The 19,459-nt window shown below is 49.1% G+C and overlaps 2 protein-coding genes across 2 annotated transcripts in view; one reads left to right on the top strand and one right to left on the bottom strand.

Annotated features, from left to right (window-relative positions):
* Positions 1-14,252, top strand: part of LOC144258305 (uncharacterized) — a 79,172-nt gene extending 64,920 nt beyond the window's left edge. The window contains exons 5-6 of the mRNA XM_077806782.1: positions 13,597-14,037; positions 14,206-14,252. Of these exons, the coding sequence (XP_077662908.1) occupies positions 13,597-14,037; positions 14,206-14,252 (488 nt within the window). The remainder of the gene's footprint in view (positions 1-13,596; positions 14,038-14,205) is intronic.
* Positions 1-19,459, bottom strand: part of LOC144258216 (uncharacterized) — a 970,182-nt gene that overhangs the window by 797,195 nt on the left and 153,528 nt on the right. The window lies entirely within an intron of this gene.

The raw sequence follows: 19,459 nt of genomic DNA on the forward strand, positions 1-19,459 counted from the left end.
AGCTTTCAAGCAAAAAAAAGGAAGCTATCTGTCAAGTTCCTACCCAAGTAATCATAAGCGGCTCAGGGCATTTCTGAGTATGGCAGGCTTTTGCAGGATATGAATCCCAAAGTTTGAACTGTGGGCTAAACCCCTGTACGACTGTGTAAAAGGAGCAAATCATGACCCCTTCTATTGGACCCCAAAGGCTAACAGAGCATTTAAAATCCTAAAAAAAAAAATTAATGGAAGCCCCGGCTCTGGGCCTGCCAAATTTCTCTAAGCCGTTTCAGTTGTATGTACATGAACAAAGGGGGGTGGCCCTAGGAGTGCTCACACAGCTGTTAGGAGCATGGAAGCGTCCTGTGGCTTATTTTTCTAAGCAATTGAATCAGGTTGCAAAGGGTTGGCCGGCATGTTTACGGGCGGTCGCAGCTACTGCCCTATTGCTTAAGGAAGCCAAGAAGCTAACATTGGGAGGGGTTATGCAAATCTATACTCCCCATATGGTCCGAGCCTTATTGAATGCAAAGGAAGGGCTTTGGCTCACCCAGGCTCGGATTGCTCGGCACCAGGCTAAGCTGTTAAAAAACTCTGAAGTCACCTTACAGCCTTGCCCCTCCCTTAACCCAGCCACCCTCTTGCCAAAAACAAAGAAACAAAAACATGACTGTTTAAAAAACATAGATGTCCAGTACTCCAGCCGTCCGGATTTAAAGGATGTACCTCTCCCAAATGCAAATTATAAGTGGTACACTAATGGTAGCAATACTGTAATAAATGGGCAAAGAAGGGCGGGTTATGCTGTTGTGACCCTCCATGACACTGTGGAAGCTGAAGGTTTGCCTGCTGGGACCTCTGCCCAGCTTGCCAAACTAATAGCCCTGACTCGTGCACTTAAACTGTCAAAAAAAAAGCGGGTCAACATTTTTACTAATTCAAAGTATGCTTTTGGTGTGCTGCATGCTCATGCTGGCCTGTAAAAGCAAAGGGGAATGCTGACAGCCCAAGGCTCCCCAGTCAAGTATGGGCCCCAAATCCTCCGGCTCCTAGAAGCCGTACAACTCCCCTCAAAAGTAGCAGTGGTACACTGTAAAGCCCATCAAAAAAAAAATCAAAATGTGGCCAAAAATAACGCCCGGGCAAATAAAAAGGCTAAGCATGCTGCCACCCTGCCATCCCCTCAAACTAAGAATACCCATATGCATGCCCTTATCCCATCAGTAGGGGAACTTCCAATCTCCGGGAAAAGGAGGGATGGCTCCATTCCCCAGAAGGGAAGGTCCTCTTACCAAAGGGCCTGATCCGGCCGGTGCTGCAGAAACTACATCAAACCACTCATGCTGGCAAAAAAGCACTTATCCAACTAATAAAATAATATTTTATCACTTCCGGACTCCAACCCCTGGCTGCCCAGGTACAAGCGGACTGCTTAGTCTGCCAAAAGAATAACCCCCGACCGGGACATCCTGTGCCACCAGCTACCCTAGAACCCACTCCGGGCCCTGGACGAGTGTGGCAAATAGACTTTACTGAGTTTCCCCGGACCCAAGGGTTCAAACATCTCCTTGTTATAGTGGATCGGTTCAGCGGATGGCCAGAAGCCTTCCCCTGCCGTAACTGCACTGCCAGGACAGTGGCCCTCAAGTTTGTTAAGGAGATCGTTCCTCGCTTTAGACTCCCCCTGTAAATGGAATCTAACAATGGGACACACTTCACGTCAAAAATCATTCAAAGCATCTCACATGCCTTACAGATCCCCTGGAAACTCCATACGCCCTGGAGACCGCAAGCCAGTGGGGTCGTGGACCGTACCAATCAGACCCTTAAACGGCATCTCTCAAAAGTGTGCCAAGAAGCCTCACTGCAATGGCCTGATGCTTTGCCCCTCGTCCTACTCCGTATCCGCGTTCTCCCAAAGAGTAAATTAGGGCTCAGTCCCTTTACAATTATGTTTAAAAGGGCATGGCCTATAAATGGCACCCCGGTTCTGTCAGGGAAATAAAAGTTGAGTAATGATTTTTTGTCACAGTATATGTGTTCCCTGTCTGCTGTTCTTTTGTCTCTTCACAGGTATACCAAGGATTCCCAGCCTCTCCCCTTGGACTCTCCCGTCCACTCCTTACAGCCCGGTAACTCTGTGCTTACTCGCACCTGGAAAGACAAGCCTCTCCAAAAAAGGTAAAAAAAACCCTATACCGTCCTGCTGATTTCCCATACAGCGGCAAAAATCAAGGGACACAAAAACTGGACCCATCACTCTCGTCTGAAGGCAGTACCTGCCCCCTCGTCAGCAGAACAGTGGACCGTCCAACCTGCTAACTCCTCATCTAGTAACAATCTCGGGCTAAAGCTACTGTTTAAAAAACACAAATAGCGGGCACCTTAATGCTAAAATGGGCCCACCCAGGTACTGGAGACCCTGGGTTAAAAAAACTCTAATAATAATTAATTAAATAACATTGTTATTCTCTGTATTGATATTTCCAAACTGTGCATATCGGGAGCATAACTCCTTTGTTTTGCTTGCGCACCATGTTACTAATTTAACAAACCAGACTGATTGCTGGGTGTGTCCTCCAACTCCACTGTCCCCCAAAACGGGAATGCCCCTTGACATGCTGCCCTTGACTCTAGCAAAATTAGCCACCACCAAAAAGCAAAAAAAAACAAACTCACCGTTCTGAAACAAGACCTCTTTACAGCAAGCCACCTATCAGGACCAGGAGTATTCAGTTGCAGTACTCGCTAAAAAAATATTATGTTTTACCCAAAACCAATCTAATCCCTATAAGCATCCTATAAAAAAAAGCTCCTGTGTTATTACACAGTAAGCTAATAAATATTAAATAAAAACCAACAAAAAAAGCCAACAATAGAAATATAATAGTTCCTCCCCTTTTAAAGAAACACTTACAAATAATCTTACCACAAAAAAAAAGTTTAAAAATGTAACTTGCCGTCCAATTAATATCTCCAATATAGCAAGCCAATAATAGGTTTATAATATTCCCTATAGCAAATATAATTTAAATAGCACAATTAAAAATGCCCCCACTTATACCCAATCAAAAAAATAAAATGCCCCCCTAAGGGCATATAAACTATTTAAAAAAGCAGCCTTAAATATCCCAAAAATCCCCTTAAAAAATAATCCTCACTGGGCCCTACAAGGTCACTATTTTATATGTGGCCAAAAAGCTTACAAAGTGCTGCCAGCCAACTAAACAAGTAGCTGTTATATAGCTCATAAAGTTCCTCATCTTTCCATAACTGCCACACTGCCCAAAAAAAAAAATTAAAAATGCCCAAAACACCTCTGTTAAGTCACAAAAAAAGAAACCCTGCGGCAACTAACTAAAGCATTAAAAAGCAATATAAAAAATCCCCTCACAACCAAAAAACTAGTAAAATGCTCTGTACTAAAAATAGCGCCACTGTTTACCGGGCCAGCCCTGGCATGCATAAACCACTATACTATAAAACTACAAATAATACTTAAAAAATAACCTTAAAATTGAAAAAACTCAATTAATAATTTAAAATCAACAATAAAAATATTAAATAAAAAAATACAACAGCTCAAAACCTTTTCCCTCCAAAACAAGCTGGCTTTAAACTATCTCTTAGCATCCCAAAAAAAAATTTATGCCCTCATCTAGCTCCAATATTATATATATATAAATAATAACAATTATAAAATCTATAAAAAAATAATACAAGCTAAAGCCCATGCCCAAGCCAAAGCACAGGTTGCCTATATTGCCCCAAAAAACAATTAATTGCAAACCTTGTTTTCAAGCTAAGGTTTGTCGTCTTAGCTTAATAATTTATTTAGCCTGCTATTAAAAATTCTCTTTCCTATATTGCTTGTATTACTAATATTATGCTATGCAATATCATATATCAAAGCCCTTTTACAAAAATTAATAAGTCATTCTCTTCAAAGCTATCACAAAATACTTATACAAAATCATATTATAAAAAAATAAATAACCCAAATAAAAAAACTCAAAGCCAAGGCTATTAAATATTCTCAAAGGGGGAAGTTGTTGGGAACACTGGGGCATGGCCACTAAGTAACTCAAAAAAATAAAAAAACACAAGTGTCAATGAAGCCCCCTCGCGCTAGGCCCAAGTGTCCTTGCCCCCCCCCCGCCTGGAGGCACACACAGCAGTTATGCTAAAAATCTGCAACAGTATGTTGCAGAGTCAAACTGCCTAAAACTAAGCAAGGCCAAACAAAAAAAATATAAAAAGCAATGCTAAATAAAGCAGCTTTATATATAGTTTAACAAATAATACAGAAAATCAGGGAACTAGCTGGGAACTGGATTGGCTGGCGATATGGATACTTGGAGCAGCTTACTATTGAATAAGTATGCTAAAAAAAAGGATGTGTAAAAGCCTGTGTAACTTCCTGCTTTGTTGTACAGGATTTGAGATTCAAATCTCCCTGTACCTTTTTGAAGCTTCAAATAAACTTTTCTGCTTCTCCACCCCGTTGTGATTATTGGGTGCAGCACACCGGGTAAGGAACCAACTCAAGCTGTTGTTCAGCCTCTGGGCACTGGGTGCCGGCAACAAGACCTACAGAGAAAACGTGTCACAAACTATGCAACTGAGACCATGGGATAAACGCCAAGACAGGGGGGGATTTTATGTGGCTATTAAATAACGAGCTGGAAAAGGGGGACCGTTTGTCATATAAAATCCAGCCTGTCCAATACATAAACAGAGAGTGATGGTCCCCCCACCACCGCCCCCGTTCACCTGGGCAGCAGGGAGCCCTCTGAGGGGCTCACTGGAGGGGGCGGGGGGGGAGCTGGAGGGCTCCCTGGGGGAGGGGAGGGGGCGGTAGTGGGGGATGGGCAGGTGGGGGCAGGTGGGGGCTGGGGGCAACGGTGCTGCAGTTGGGGGGCAGCAAGTGGGACTGGGAAGCCGGGATCGGGGGCAGCCCCATGGGGGACACGTCCACTCCCTTCCCCGCCCCGGCAGAGACCCGGCGTCTCCTCCCACCCCCACGCCGGGGCAGCCAGGTTGGGGGATGGCTCCGGGCTCCAACTTCCCACCGACACCGGGACAAATCGCTGCGGATAAAACGGGGGGGGGGGGGAAATCCCGCCCCCCCCCACGGGAGGGGAGTTTCAATGGACATGTGAGGAGGAGGGAGAGACGGGGGGGGGATCAGGGGAGACGAGAGAGCGGATCAATGGGGGGGGGTGGGGGGGAGTTTACAACCACGTGGGAGCTTCCGAGAGGGAAAAGGGGAAAACTGGGGGGCATTTGTGCCCGTGGGGGGGGAAGGGGATCCAATTAACTCCCCCGCCGCCCCCCACTTCCCCCCCGGGAATTTCCTGGCTGCACAGAGAGAGTTCAAACCCCACTCCCCGCAACTCCCGCGTCTCCCCCTCCAACACTCCCTAATGGACCCCGCCCGCCGGGCCCCAGTCTCTGCCCCCCCCCCCCAGCCGTGCCGGGGGCAGAGAGTCACTTTCCTGCCCCCCCACCAGCGCTCCCCCCCCCCGCGGGGTCTCCCACTCACCGGGTCGGGGGCGGGCAGAGCCCGGGGCTGGTCCCAGCTGGAGAAAGCTCTCCCCGGCCGGGCACGGGGGGGGTTAATGACGGCCCCCGCCCAGCACAGACCCCGGAGGGGAGCCACTGGTGCTCCTCCGAGAGACCCGACACGAGGCAGCGCCTGGGGGCGGAGCCTGGAGCAGACCGGGGGCGGGGCATCGTCTGGGGGCGGGCCCTGGAGCAGACCGGGGGCGGGGCAGCGAAAGCGGGGACCAGCGTAAGGGGGCGGGGCAGCGTCTGGGGGCGGGGCTTGGAGCAGACCAGGAGCTGCCTCGTGTCGGATCTGTGGGAGGAGCAGCTGCGGCTCCCCTCCGTGGTCTGTGCGGGGTGGGGCCCGTCATTCACACCCCCCCGTGCCCGGCCGGGGGGGGGCTTTGTCCAGCTGGGACCCGCCCCGGTGAGTGGGAGACCCCGGGTGGGGAGCGCTGGGCGGGGGGGGCAGGAAAGTGACTGCCCCCCACCTGCCCATCCCCCACTGCCGCCCCCTCCCCGCCCCCACGGAGCCCTCCAGCTCCCCCCCCGCCCCCTTCAGTCAGCCCCTCAGAGGGCTCGCTGCTGCCCAGGTGAACGGGGGCCGTGGGGGGGGACGATCACTCTCTGTTTATGTATTGGACAGGCTGGATTTTATATCACAAACGATCCCCCTTTTCCAGCTCGTTCTTTAATAGCCACATAAAATCCCCCCCGGTCTTGGCGTTTATCCCATGTTCTCAGTTGCGTAGTTTGTGACACGTTTTCTCTGTACGTCTCAAAGATTCTTAAAAAATACCGTCAATGTTTGCCCCACTTTGACTCTAGTTGTCTCCTTCTAATTGAATATGCCCCTGACAGCTTTCCCTGTCTCTGTAATTATAAATGACGACGAAAATCTCAGATTGACACCTTTTCTCAGATTCCTGAATATGGATCTAAAACTTTTGCCAACGTTGCCCATTTCCGCTCTATTCATTGACCAAATAGTGGTGGGAAATACACTCAGCTTTTACCTCCTATCAACAACTGCTATAAAATCCCTCTCATTTTCCACTTCCCTCTCTATAATTTGCATAAATGGATCCAAAATCCCTCAGATTTCCACCCTTTTTCTTTCATTTCTGAACACTGATCTCCAATCTCAGGTTTCCCTCTTACGATGTCATTATCAAATGTCAATTAAAAATCCTCTTGGGTTTGGGGCTGTTCCCCATGTCTTTAAATCCTAGCACATTGTCCTTCCTTGGGGGGAACCTGTCGTCCTGAGTCCTTCTGCATCCTGGTTGGGAAATTAACCCCCCTGCAACAATGATCATCTTTCCCTCTCCTTTGAGAATCATTTGTTCCCTCCGTTCTCTCTGTTAAAAATGTTTGCTGATAAAAGAGACTAGCCATATATTCAATACCCATCAAAGCCAGGGGCCTCCCCCTGTTTGGGGGATGGGTGGTTCCCAGTTGGTAACAGGAGAGTTGTCTGGACCCTTTTCTTTTCTCCAGCTGGCAGGGGATGAGGAGGTCCCTCTGAGTGCAGCGTGGGTCCAGAAATATCCCAAACCCCATGACAAAGGGTCTCCGTGAGGGGGGGCTTCCCGCAGTGCAAAGCTGTAGCCAACTCTGGGGTGGATCCACGGTGGCCATTATTTGCCAGTGACAGAGTATGGAAATGTCTTACTTATTTTGGCCCTCCATGGCTTCCCTTCTCCTGTTAAAGAGGCGTCCCCCCGGGCTCCCTCTGCCTGTGTGACTGGCCAGCAGGGGGTGGTGATCACTTTCTATCCACTTACCAGACACTGTGAGGGAACACTGTTGCTGGGGGAGGCAGGTGTCTGCGAGGGGAGATTGCAGCGGGAGCTGAAGGGACATTGTGGTAGGGGGAGGCCTCTGGGTGGCTGGGCAGGGGGGACCCTAGTCAGGTTGGTGGTTTCTGGAGGGTTTGGGGTTTCGGGGGGTAGTTCTGATGTGCCCAGCCCTAAGGCTATGGGTCCTGGAGGTGGGTATCGCCGGAGGCCTGTTGGCTGCAGACCAGTGGGGGTGGGGGTCTCTTGGGCAGGTGGGGCAGGGGATTAGATGCTGCCTGGTGCTGTGCCACGGGCTCTGTCTGGGATTGCCCAGCTGGCTCCTGGGACCATTGCCATGCCCAGTGCACAGCGCTGTGGTGGGGCGGTCCCTGGCGCAGAGTGAGGGGTCCTCCTGTAAAGCGTCAGGGGGTCCTGCTGGGAGGTGGAGGGGGTCCCAGGCAAATGGGCTGGCAGATCCTGGTGGAGGGCAGGTGGGGGTCCTAGGCAGGCAATGGGGAAATCCCAGGCAGGCAGTGAAGGACTATAAAATGACTCTCCACAAACAGCCCCCCACCCCATTTCTCCTGCCATTTGCAGGAGCAAATCCAGCCATGGGGGAGCAAACAACCCAGGAATGAGAGTTTCCTAGCAGACAGGCATGGAGAGGGCACAGGGAAAAGGAGATAGAGAGACTGACAGGGTCCGTGGGATAAAAGAGTTTTGAAAGAGATTTCCAGCTCTCTCATCTGCCCAGACAGATGTATTACTGCAGTGTGGGGAGAATCACTTTCCTGTGGACAAGAGGAGGATGAGAGAGAGGAAAACCCAGTTCCTGACTCCATGTCCCTCCTGCTGGGGTGTGGCTGCCGTGGGGTCAGTGTCAGAGGGAATCCTCGAAAGGGACTCCTTTGGTTCTGCTTTTTTCTAGGATTGCGTTCAGAGACTTTGTTTTGGGATGCGGGAGGGAGAAAGGAGGTTAAAAGTGTGTCTGTGGGCTTAGCCTGGCAGGAGGGGCCAGGTCTCTGCTGTAATCCAGAGATTGAGCATTTTCTCAGCACGGCAGAATCTCGGATCTCGCTCTGCAAGGAAAGAGCCTGGGGGAAGCGTGATGTGAAATGAACTAATGCCCGTTCCTAAACTTCCACAACAGCCCTTCTTGCCCGGCCAGGTTGCAGAACGACGCTCATGTTTCTTTCCGGTTCATCCCGTCCTCCCATGGGACAAGGGAGCGACATGGCTGCAGAGGAGCCAGCTCAGGTAGGGATTATTGAGGGGGTTCTGATCTGTTCCTGCAGGAGGGAGAGGGACAGCAAATACACGGGAGAGGGGAAGGTTTGCACCGTCTGGTTTGGAGGTTGGAGCGGGGCAGGAAATGCACAGGGTGGAGAAAGGGAGGAGGCCAGGGGGTGGCAGACCTGCTGGGAGTTGTTTAATAAATGGCCTAGATTCTAGGAAGAGACCCATGAGGTTCGGAGGTGGAAATGCTCCAATCTGGTGAACAGAAAATAACCTACCTAGATGGGCCTGGGAAAAAGGACCAGACTCCTAGTGCTGGAGGCTGACCCAACTAACGAGCGTGTGCCTTGAAATACGAAGGGGGAAGCCACCAGTCAGGCTGAGGGGAGATTCCCCTGCTTCATATCCAGCTCTAGGAGTGGCTAAGTCATTGTGCAAGGTAACCCATTTCCCCTTGTTTTTTCCTGCCCCCCCCCCCGACGTTCTTGTTAAACCCTGGATTTATGCTGGAAATGGGCCACCTTGATTATCATACACATTGTAAGGAGAGTGATGACTTTAGATAAGCTATTACCAGCAGGAGAGTGGGGTGGGAGGAGGTATTTTTTTCATGATTTGTGTGTATATAAAAAGATCTTCTCAACTTTCCACAGTTTGCATCCGATGAAGTGAGCTGTAGCTCACGAAAGCTTATGCTCAAATAAATTGGATAGTCTCTAAGGTGCCACAAGTCCTCCTTTTCTTTTCACAAGGAGGAGGGTGTTGGGCTTCCTACAAGAGATCTCTCCCTCGACCCAGCTCGGGGCAGCATCTCCGGTATCAGTCTGTGGCTAGTAGGTGTGTGATGGATCTGCTGGGAGAGAGGAGGGGTGTCTCTTCGCCCCCTCCCCCTGGTGTTTCCTGGGTGCTCTGAGCGGGGTGGGGGTGGGACTCTGTTGACTGCGGTCTACCCAGAGTTTCCGTTTGATTGGCTCCTCTCCCCCACGAATAGTGGGGCCGTGAGTGGGGCAGCAGGTCCTGAGTGGGGGGCTCTTGCTCTTTCAGGGGCCGGTGACCTTCGAGGAGCTGGCTGTGTATTTCACCAGGGAAGAGGGGGCTCTGCTGGACCCCGCTCAGAGAGCCCTCTCCAGAGACGTCATGCAGGAGACCTGTGAGACTGTGACCTCGCTGGGTAAGGGTTCCTGTTCCCTCGGTTCTTGGAAGGGGAACGGAAGAGATGAGGTTCACGCCACCCGCACAATGCCACCTCTGCTCTGTCCTGTTCCAGCATCACCCCAGCATGCCAGTGACACACACACGACCAGGGACCCTCCCCTGCTGCTGAACGCTGTGTGAAGAGAGCACAGGAGCAGAATCGCACAGTGTCAAAAATCTCCTGTTTGCACAAGTAAAACGGGGGGTTAGGTCCAGCATAACGAACAGAAGCTTCCTACCCCTGGCCTTCTCTCAAACCCTGAGCCTTCTCCACCCAGACCAGAATGTGCTTGGGGTGTAAGAAGCAGGCTGCTGGGGTCAGAGCGGCTGGTCCAGGGTTACTGATCACACAGACCTTGAATGGTGGCTGGGGGAATCCAACAAGGGAGCTCCAGCAGCAGAGCATTGAAACTCAGCCAGGATTACAGATGACACAACTCCTCACTGCTCCAGATTGCCCCGTACATGGTACAATGGCCTCGGTTGCTGGTGAAAATCCTTTAGACCTGGAGAGTTGCTCCCCCCATCCCCATGTGCAATAGCCACAATCTCTCTTCTCTGCAGACTTGGTTTTTTGAGTCCCTCATTCCTGAAGTCACATGACCCCGATTCTTATTTTTCACATTCTGCTTTTCTAGACTATTTAGAGTCTGTTGCTTCTGAATGATAGTTTCTAATTTCCCAGTGTTCTCCACACCCAGGGATTTTCCTACTCCCTCCCATTGCACTGGACTCATTAGATTCTCTAGTATTTCAGAATGGCCACACTGGTACAGACCAAAGGTCCATCTAGCCCAGTGTCCTGTCTTCCGACAGTGACCAGCGCCGGGTGTCCCAGAGGGAATGAACAGAACAGGGAATCATGGAGTGATTCATCTCCTGTCACCCATTCACAGCTTATGACAAACAGAAGTTAGGGACACCATCCCTGCCCATCCTGGCTAATAACCATTCATGGACCTGTCCTCAATAGATTTCTCATGGTGTTTTTTGTTTTTTTTTGTAACCCTATTCTAATCTTGGCCTTCACAACGTCCTCTGGCAAGGAGTTCCCCAGGTTGACTGTGCGTTGTGTGAAGAAATACTTCCTTTTGTTTCTTATAAACCTGCTGCCTATTAATTTGATTGGGTGATTCCTAGTCCTTGTGTTCTGAGAAGGAGTAAATGACACGTCCTTATTTACTTTCTCCACGGCAGTTTTGATTTTATAGACCTCTCTCATATCCCCCCTTTGTCTCTTTTCCAAGCTGAATAGTCCCGGTCTTTTTAATCTTTCCCCGTACAGAAGAGTTTCATACCTGTAATCATTTGGGTTGCCCTTTTCTGAACCTTTTCCAATTCCAATATATCTTTTTTTGAGATGGGGCAACCACATCTGCAGGCAGTATTCGAGATGTGGGTGTACCATCGGTTTATATGGAGGCGATATGATATTTTCTGTCTTCTTATCCATCCATTTCAGAATGATTCCCAACATTCTCTTTGCTTTTTGACTGCCGTGGCACACTGAGTTGATGTTTTCAGAGAAGTGTGCCCAGTGACTCCAAGATCCCTCTGTTGAGTGGAAACAGCTCATTTAGAGCCCATCATTTTATATGTGTAGTTGGGATTATGTTTTCCAATGGGCTGCAATATGGTGCTATCCTGACACCTAGTACTGCTGAGATCCTGCATTCAGTGATATCCCTGCCCTTCCTGTTCCCGTTCTCATAAAAGAAGAAGAGCATCCAAATGCGTGTTTCCCTTCATTCCCTCAGCGGTCCTCATGGGAATCCCTGATGGGTTCCAAAGTGTATTAAAACCTTTCTTAAAGGGTTACCTCTTGGTGGTTATCAGGTCCTGTGAGTTTGTAGCCCAGAAAGACCCCCCTCAGTCAGCTCAAACTCAGCTGTTTATCCCCCAAAAGTCTTCAGTCTCCTGAATGAGGGGAAATCCGTCCCTACCCCTTTCTGCGTTGGGTAAAGCTTCAAAAGGTGGAGCTCTGCATAACCAGCCTTGAGATCTGGCATTCATCACCCTGTAGTGATACCAGCTTGCACAGGAAACCCATCCCACAGCCCTTCATGTGGCGCATCTCGGCATCATAGTCTGTGAAGAATTCATGCTTTCAAGGGCTGGCTTAGATATACAGATAACAGTCATAATTAAGGCAAGAGTTTGCAGGCAATGAAAAGAGAGTAATTGAGAAACGTGAGCAATATCTAATCCTTTAAAGCCTGAAAGTGCCTTGGGGGGAGGGGACAGGAGCCGGCTGTGTGGGGGCGGTGGGGCTCAGATACTGGGCATTGAGAGCCTAGAGCCAGCTGTGCGCTGGAGAGACGGGGCATGAACCAGCTGTGTACAGGGCAGATGAGCAGGGGAGAGGTGCTGTGGACACGGCCGCGAGCAGCTGTGAGTGCCGTCCTCTCTGCAGCATGATGAGAGAGCCTGGCGTCCCACTGCTGATCCCAGACTTGTATGAGGAGGGAAGAAATTGGCATCAAGTCTCAACCGCAGCCAGCCTGTGCCCTGGGGAGGAGACGGGTGTCTCCAGGGAGAAATCTGGGGGATTGTGACCCTGCATGCCCCACCCACCCTCTGATCAGCAATTCCGGATATTAACGGTGATTCCACAAACAAAGAGTAATTTTGGGAAAAAATGCAGTCCTAGCGACAATTTCCGGAAAACACTGGCCCTGGTTGTAACATTAAATCCGATCGTCTCAAGATCTAGGCCTGTGTTGATCAGATCTGCCACTCTGCCTTCCCGGAGTTCACTCTGCTGGTGGGTTCTACCCCTTCCCCCATTCTGTGTCTGCCTTGTCTATTTAGATTGAAACTTCTTCAGGACACAGGCCATCAACGCTTCTCGGTTTGTACTGTGCCTAGCAAAATGAGGACCCACTGTTAGTTGGCCCTTAGGCACTAAGGTAATGAATATGATTGATAATAATCATCTCCTGGCACTTTGAGCCAAGGAAGCTGGCCTTGGGACGTTACTACTTAAAAGTGAGCTGGACTTAAAAGCATGGAATATTCTTTGTGACAAGTATCCCACAAATTCCACTGACCTCCCTTGTTTTCTTTGCCTTGAGCAGGGTTTCCAGTTTCCAGAACTGATGTGATCTCGCAGCTGGAACGAGGGGAGGAGCCGTGGGTCCCAGACCTTCATGGCTCTAAGAAAAAAGTGCTCCCGAGAGCTGCCTGCATAGGTGAGGCATTGGTTAAACCAACCCCAAAACTGACGGTGAATACAGGAAACATTTGGGATGCCCTACAAAGACCTTGTGAGCTCTCCAAGTTCAGGATTGTTCCCTGCACATGTAGAATCATTAGGCAGAGGTCACTCATGCCTTCCCACCTATCCTGACTGACAACTGGCAGCAGGTCCCTCCCCAATCTCACTGTCCCCTGAGATTTCGTCTGAGATACGGACCCAGAACTGATCCCTTCCTTTCTCTCCTCTGGGGAAGGTTTAAGGGAAAATCAGCTCTTGATAGGTTTGATCTGTCCTGTACACATTTTGGTTCCTTCATCCCTTTTTCCATTCTTCTCTCTGAGATTTCCTTTCTCTCTGGCACAGGCAGAGGCTTACGTCTGGATTCTCTCGGTCTCCCGTCAGGTGTTGGGATGGTGAGTGAAAACGAGGAGGAACCCCAGCAGGAAGATGCTGAGCGAGTAGAAGCCCATGGGATGTTGTCAGGAAGGTCCAAAGGGAATGATTCTGGGAGCTGTGCACGCCCAGAAAAAACAAAAGCCTGTGAGAGTCAGCAGAGGCCAGAGGAAAACTTCGGTAGCCAGTCAGACCTTATGACACGTGAGAGAATGAACTTGGAAGGAACATGCTACACATGCCTCGAGTGTGGGAAAAGCTTCAAAGGGAGCTCGGACCTTCTCACACATCAGAGAATCCACACGGGTGAGAAACCTTACGCGTGCTGTGTGTGTGGGAAATGCTTCAAGCAGAGCTCGCATCTCATTGCACATAAGAGAATCCACACGGGTGAGAAACCTTATGGCTGCCCTGAGTGTGGGAAACACTTCAAGCAGAGCTCAAACCTTATTAAACATCGGAAAATCCACACGGGTGAGAAACCTTATGGATGCCCTGAGTGTGGGAAACACTTCAAGCAGAGCTCACACCTGATTAGACATCGGAAAATCCACACGGGTGAGAAACCTTATGGATGCCCTGAGTGTGGGAAGCACTTCATTGACAGTTCATCCCTGCTCTCACATCAGCGAATCCACACAGGGGAGAGGCCCTACACATGCTCTGAGTGCGGGAAAAGCTTCAATCAGAGGTCTACCCTAATCACACATCAGAGAACGCACACAGGAGAGACCCCCTACATGTGCTCTGAGTGCGGGAAAAGCTTTAATCGGAGCTCTGTACTGACCACACATAGAAGAATCCACACAGGTGAGAAGCCTTATGGATGCTCTGAGTGTGGGAAACGCTTCAATCGGCGCTCAACCCTTATTAGACATCAGAAAATCCACATGGGAGTGATCTGTAACAAATGCCTTGACTAGGGCTGGCCAAAGGTATTTTTTTCTTTTCAATCACATTTGCTAATTCCCACTTAGTGATCTGTGCCCCATCTTCACCGTGGTTACTCAGCTCCCCCAGATGAGTTGCCTGCTCCTGCCTTTTGCAGCTCACCCTTCTTTGGGGTCAGTCCTGTGATGTTTTCTATCAACTCCTTTCCTTTTGGGTCAAAGGAGCGTGTGTCCCTCCAGCCAGGAATGTTCATCAGCTCCAGGTGGGGGAGAGAGGTTTGTTCCCAACAAGCTACACTGAGGCAAAAACTACCCGTGCCTTACATCCACAAGGACTGTACATGGCGTTGGCTGCTCAAGTGAGTGATCTTGGTGTTAAAAGACAATTACAGTTGTCGTGCAGATGCAGCCGAGGTGCAGTGGTTGGCACTTGACCTGACCTAAACTCCATCACATGTCCTAGTCTAAACAAAGCCTGAGCATCACAGTTATACTGTTCCCCCATTTAAAAACAATTGTTAGTCATCAAGTTCCCCCACCAGGATCATATTGTTTCATTCCCAGTTGTCACAGTTCATCAGAGCGCTGTTGCTTCAGGTTTTCCTGAAGGCAGATATTTTTACTACCGTTTTCCTCCCTTAAAATATATTGAAGTATAACAAAGAGCAGGAATAGGGAAGGGATAGGGAAAAATGTCTTTTCCCCTCTGTAACAACAGAAGAACATAGGGTAAATCAGAGGGATTCTCCATCCCCATCTCTATCCCCCTGTTCTTCAATTGGTAAGGTCAATATTTCCCGAAGGGGCTGGGAAGAGGATTCTCTAGTAAATGATTTGGAACTAACTAAAAGACCCATTCATTTGCCTCCCAAAGCAGTTGTGGCCCATGCCCTGCAGGAGGTTGCTCCTGAAGATCTTCCCTTCCTAATCAGGTGCATGTTGCCTCTTATTTGGGAAATGCAATCCCTTCCTAGGTAGAGATGGGAAAAATGGAAGTGACATTTCTGTTCAGCTCCCTCCTGGGAGATGCTGTAAATGTGTAGGAAATGACATCCATGAGGAATGTGATAGAGCTGCAGAAAGACACCCATTCTGAGTAGATACCTGACATTTGGTGTCTTAGAGGGATTCTAAGCCGCACCTGAATGTAGTCCCTTATTTAAATCTGTGCCACCAGATTAAAGAAACAAAAGGGCATATTTGGGGGAGTTATACCTCAGTATCGCTACTGGTATGTTGTGTGGTTGGTGAAGAATTCTACGCCAGAGCCGTGTAAAATTGCTACAACTAAGGTCAAAGATTTGACAAGAACTCAGGTAGAAATGAGAGGTTTTAGTGGTTGATTTTCACCCCAGAGATGGACGCTATGGTGACCTGTGGCCAAGGTAAACTGTTTTTGGAATTGCTCACACTTCTAAGGGGTGCCATGATGAAACTGGGAACAACTGTCTTTTACCATTTGGATCCCAAGTTTCCTGAAGCACAGAGAGAAACAGCTGATTCCTTCAGAGCCATCCCATGCCTATGGGTCCCAAACTGGCTTCCTTGCTGGACAAGAAGCACTTCCGTGTTGGTTAAATGATGGTAGCCAATGAGGGAATGTAACAGATTCCAAGTTCAGATTGCAGGATACATGAATGCTGAGTCCAGAGTCTGTGGTTTGGTCGTGATGCATGATAGAAAGGGGCCATGACAGGGACACACTGCCGTGCGGGGCCAAAGTGAAGGAGCTGTGACACACCTACCACAAGGTGCAGGAGGCAAACTGCTGCTCCATATTGGGTGCTAACTAACCCCAGCATCACGGCAAGAATCTACCTAGCAGCTGGAGAAAAAATATGTATGAGAGTCAAAGACACCCCCACGTGGCCTGTCTCTTCCCCAATCTCAACACCTGGAAGATTGTCTGGAAGACTCAGAATTTGAACTGCAGAGATTGGTCCCAGGCTGAGAGGGAATTCAGTCTGTGTATTAAGAACTCAGCATGGCCTGGAGCAACCAGTGGGTGAGAAAAGCTGTTTGATCCAATTCTTGCTTAGTATATTCAAATTAGAGTTATACTCCAATACTTATACTCAGTTAAAATCTAACTTTCTGTAGTTAATAAACTTGTTTTACTATTTTATACTTACTCCTGAGTTTGTCCAAAGTGCTTGGGAAAGTTGCTCACATGACAAAGGCTGGTGCATGTCCCCTTTATTTTTGATGAAGTGGCGAACTAATTAATGAGCTTACACTTTTCAAGAGAAGGCCGTGAGCCGTGTAAGATGGTACATTTCTGAGGTGCAAGGCTGAGAGCTGGGGAGATATGCTGGTGTCTCTGTATAATTGAGGAGTGGTTTATAGAGCATTCATGCAACTGAGTTGGGTGCTTTGCTGCATGTTTTTGGCCAAATGATCATAGAATCCTAGGATATCGGGGTTGGAAGGGACCTCAGGAGGTATCTAGTCCAACCCCCTGCCCAGAGGAGGACCAATCCCTAACTAAATCATCCCAGCCAGGGCTTTCTCAAGCCTGATCTTAAAAACTTCTAAGGAAGGAGATTCCACCACCTCCCGAGGTAACCCATTCCAGTGTTTCACCACCCTCCTAGGGAAAAAGTTTTTCCTAATATCCAACTTAAATCTCCCCCACTGCAACTTGACCATTACTCCTTGTCCTGTCATCTGCTGTCACTGAGAATAGTCTAGATCCGTCCTCTTTGGATCCACCTTCATTTAGTTCAAAGCAGCTATGACATCCCCCCTCATTCTTCTCTTCTGTAGAGTAAACAATCCCAGTTCCCTCAGCCTCTCCTCATAAGGCATGTGTTCCAGACCCCGAATGATTTTTGTTGCCTTTCGCTGGACTCTCTCCAATTTCTCCACATCCTTCTTGTAGTGTGGGGCCCAAAACTGGACACAGTACTCCAGATGAGGCCTCACCAGTGTCGAATTGAGGGGAAGGATCACATCCCTCGATCTGCTGACAATGCCCCTACTTATACACCCCAAAATGGGACTTATACACCCCAGTCGTCTGGGACTTCCCCCGATCACCATGAGTTTTCAAAGATATTGGACAATGACTCTGCAATCACATCCGCCAACTCCTTTAGCCCTCTCGGATGCAACGCATCCGGCCCCATGGACTTGTGCTCATCCAGCTTTTCTAAATAGTCCCGAACCACTTCTTTCTCCACAGAGGGCTGGTCATCTCCTCCCCATGCTGTGCTGCCCAGGGCAGCAGTCTGGGAGCTGAGCTTGTTCGTGAAGACAGGCAAAAAAAGCATTGAGTACATTAGCTTTTTTCACATCCTCTGTCACTAGGGTGCCTCCCTCATTCAGTAAGGGGTCCACACTTTCCTTGGCTTTCTCCTTGTTGCCAACATACCTGAAGAAACCCTTCTTGTTACTCTTAACATCTCTTGCGAGCTACAACTCCAGGTGTGATTTGGCCTTCCTGATTTCACTCCTGCATGCCCAAGCAATATTTTTATACTCATCCCTGGTCATTTGTCCAATCTTCCACTTCTTGTAAGCTTCTTTTTTGTATTTAAGATCAGCAAGGATTTCCCTGTTAAGCCACAGTAATGTCCCGAGCTCCCCAAGTCCCATTGACAGCTGAGCTCTTCCTGCCCATTGAGCCCAGCAGAGACAGTGGGGGGGGGGTGAGTTTGTACCCAAATAACTGACAGAGCCAAGCAAAGAGCAAAGAAATGTTTCCTTCAGTCACTAGGTCTGTGTTTCTGTGGCTCACTCTCTCTCCCCTTCTCTGATAACGAGCAACGCTAAGAGAGGAAGAGGTTCAAACATGTTCTAGGTGGTGCCTACGGTGGGATGACAAATTGAAAACCATCACAGAGCCCTCTACTGTGACACTGAGACGATCCCATTCTGACCTTTTACTGACACTTCTTTAATAACTAAAAAAAAAGAACAGGAGGACTTGTGGCACCTTAGAGGCTAACCGATTTATTTGAGCATAAGCTTTCGTGAGCTACAGAATGCATCCGATGAAGTGAGCTGTAGCTCACGAAAGCTTATGCTCAAAGAAATTGGTTAGTCTCTAAGGTGCCACAAGTCCTCCTTTCCTTTTTGCAGATACAGACTAACACGGCTGCTACTCTGAAACCTGTCGTCATTAATAACGGTTCCCCTGACGTACGTTGCTAAGATTATTTCAATAGCTCCTACACCGATACCTCCTGCCCCTTCTGGCTGGTTCATTGCGCTGTTTGGAACCTGCACCTAAAATTACACCCTCCCTGGGAGCAAGTTTCAAAACTGCCCAAGGAAACCCCATTGGGTTTCAAGTGCCGCCCAAGCAGGGAGGCAAAGGGACAGTACAGGGTCGCAGAGCTTCTCCTTTGTCCCAGGGAGAAGGATCTAGTGGGCTAGATTAGGGGGGCTAATAGTCATGACTCCTGGGTTCTATTCCTGGCTGTGGGAGGAAAGGGGTGTCGAGTGGATTAGAGTGTGTGGGGGGGGGGCTAGGAGTCAAAGAAAAAACACCTCCCTTGCGTTCAGCTTCAATGCACATTGAACAAGAACATGGCTTCTCATGTCTTAGGTTCTGATGCCATCGTGTGGCCGTTTCATTTCACTTCTTCTTGTGAAAAGGTTTGGGTGCCGTGCACAGACATGTTATTTCATGGGGAGAGACGGAGAAGTGGAAGCTGCATGGATTTCATCCTCCGAAAAATAGATTAAAATAATCCCCAGAGAGCTCAGGCCCACCCGTCCCCCATCGCTGCTGCCAGTGAAGCTCAGTTCTGGGCCTGGTGTGCAGTAAATGTGGGGGAGACGCTGCCTGCCTGGACTTTTCGGGAGAAAAAGTCAGACACGACGCCATGCCTGGTGCAGGAGATGCAGATGTGTTGCTTGATTGTTTTTCTCATTTTAAATGTACTTGATCATTTCGATGGCAAAAAATCTTTGAAAAAGACCATGAAACAAAGAAGAAACCATGAAAATACTCAAGGGAGAGAGGGGGTTTCTGAGAGCCGGGGTAGAGATGGAGATGTTCATGAAACGGGGACAGACCAAAGCAGGGAGCAAAGGGGAAGGTTTTTTGTGCAGTTCCATTTTAACCAGCCTCACATCCTGGAGTCCCTAATGTCCCAGCTTACCTGCAACGTGTGACCTCGAGACTCCTCCCTACTGCAAAAACTGCAGATCCCCCAGCACTCCTTAACCTAGATGGATCCTCTGGCAACCAGATGTCTCTGCAGAACCGCCGTGGTTACTCTCCTGAGTGT

This window comes from Eretmochelys imbricata, chromosome 28 (genome assembly GCF_965152235.1).
Source record: "Eretmochelys imbricata isolate rEreImb1 chromosome 28, rEreImb1.hap1, whole genome shotgun sequence".
Classification (NCBI taxonomy): Eukaryota; Metazoa; Chordata; order Testudines; family Cheloniidae; genus Eretmochelys; species Eretmochelys imbricata.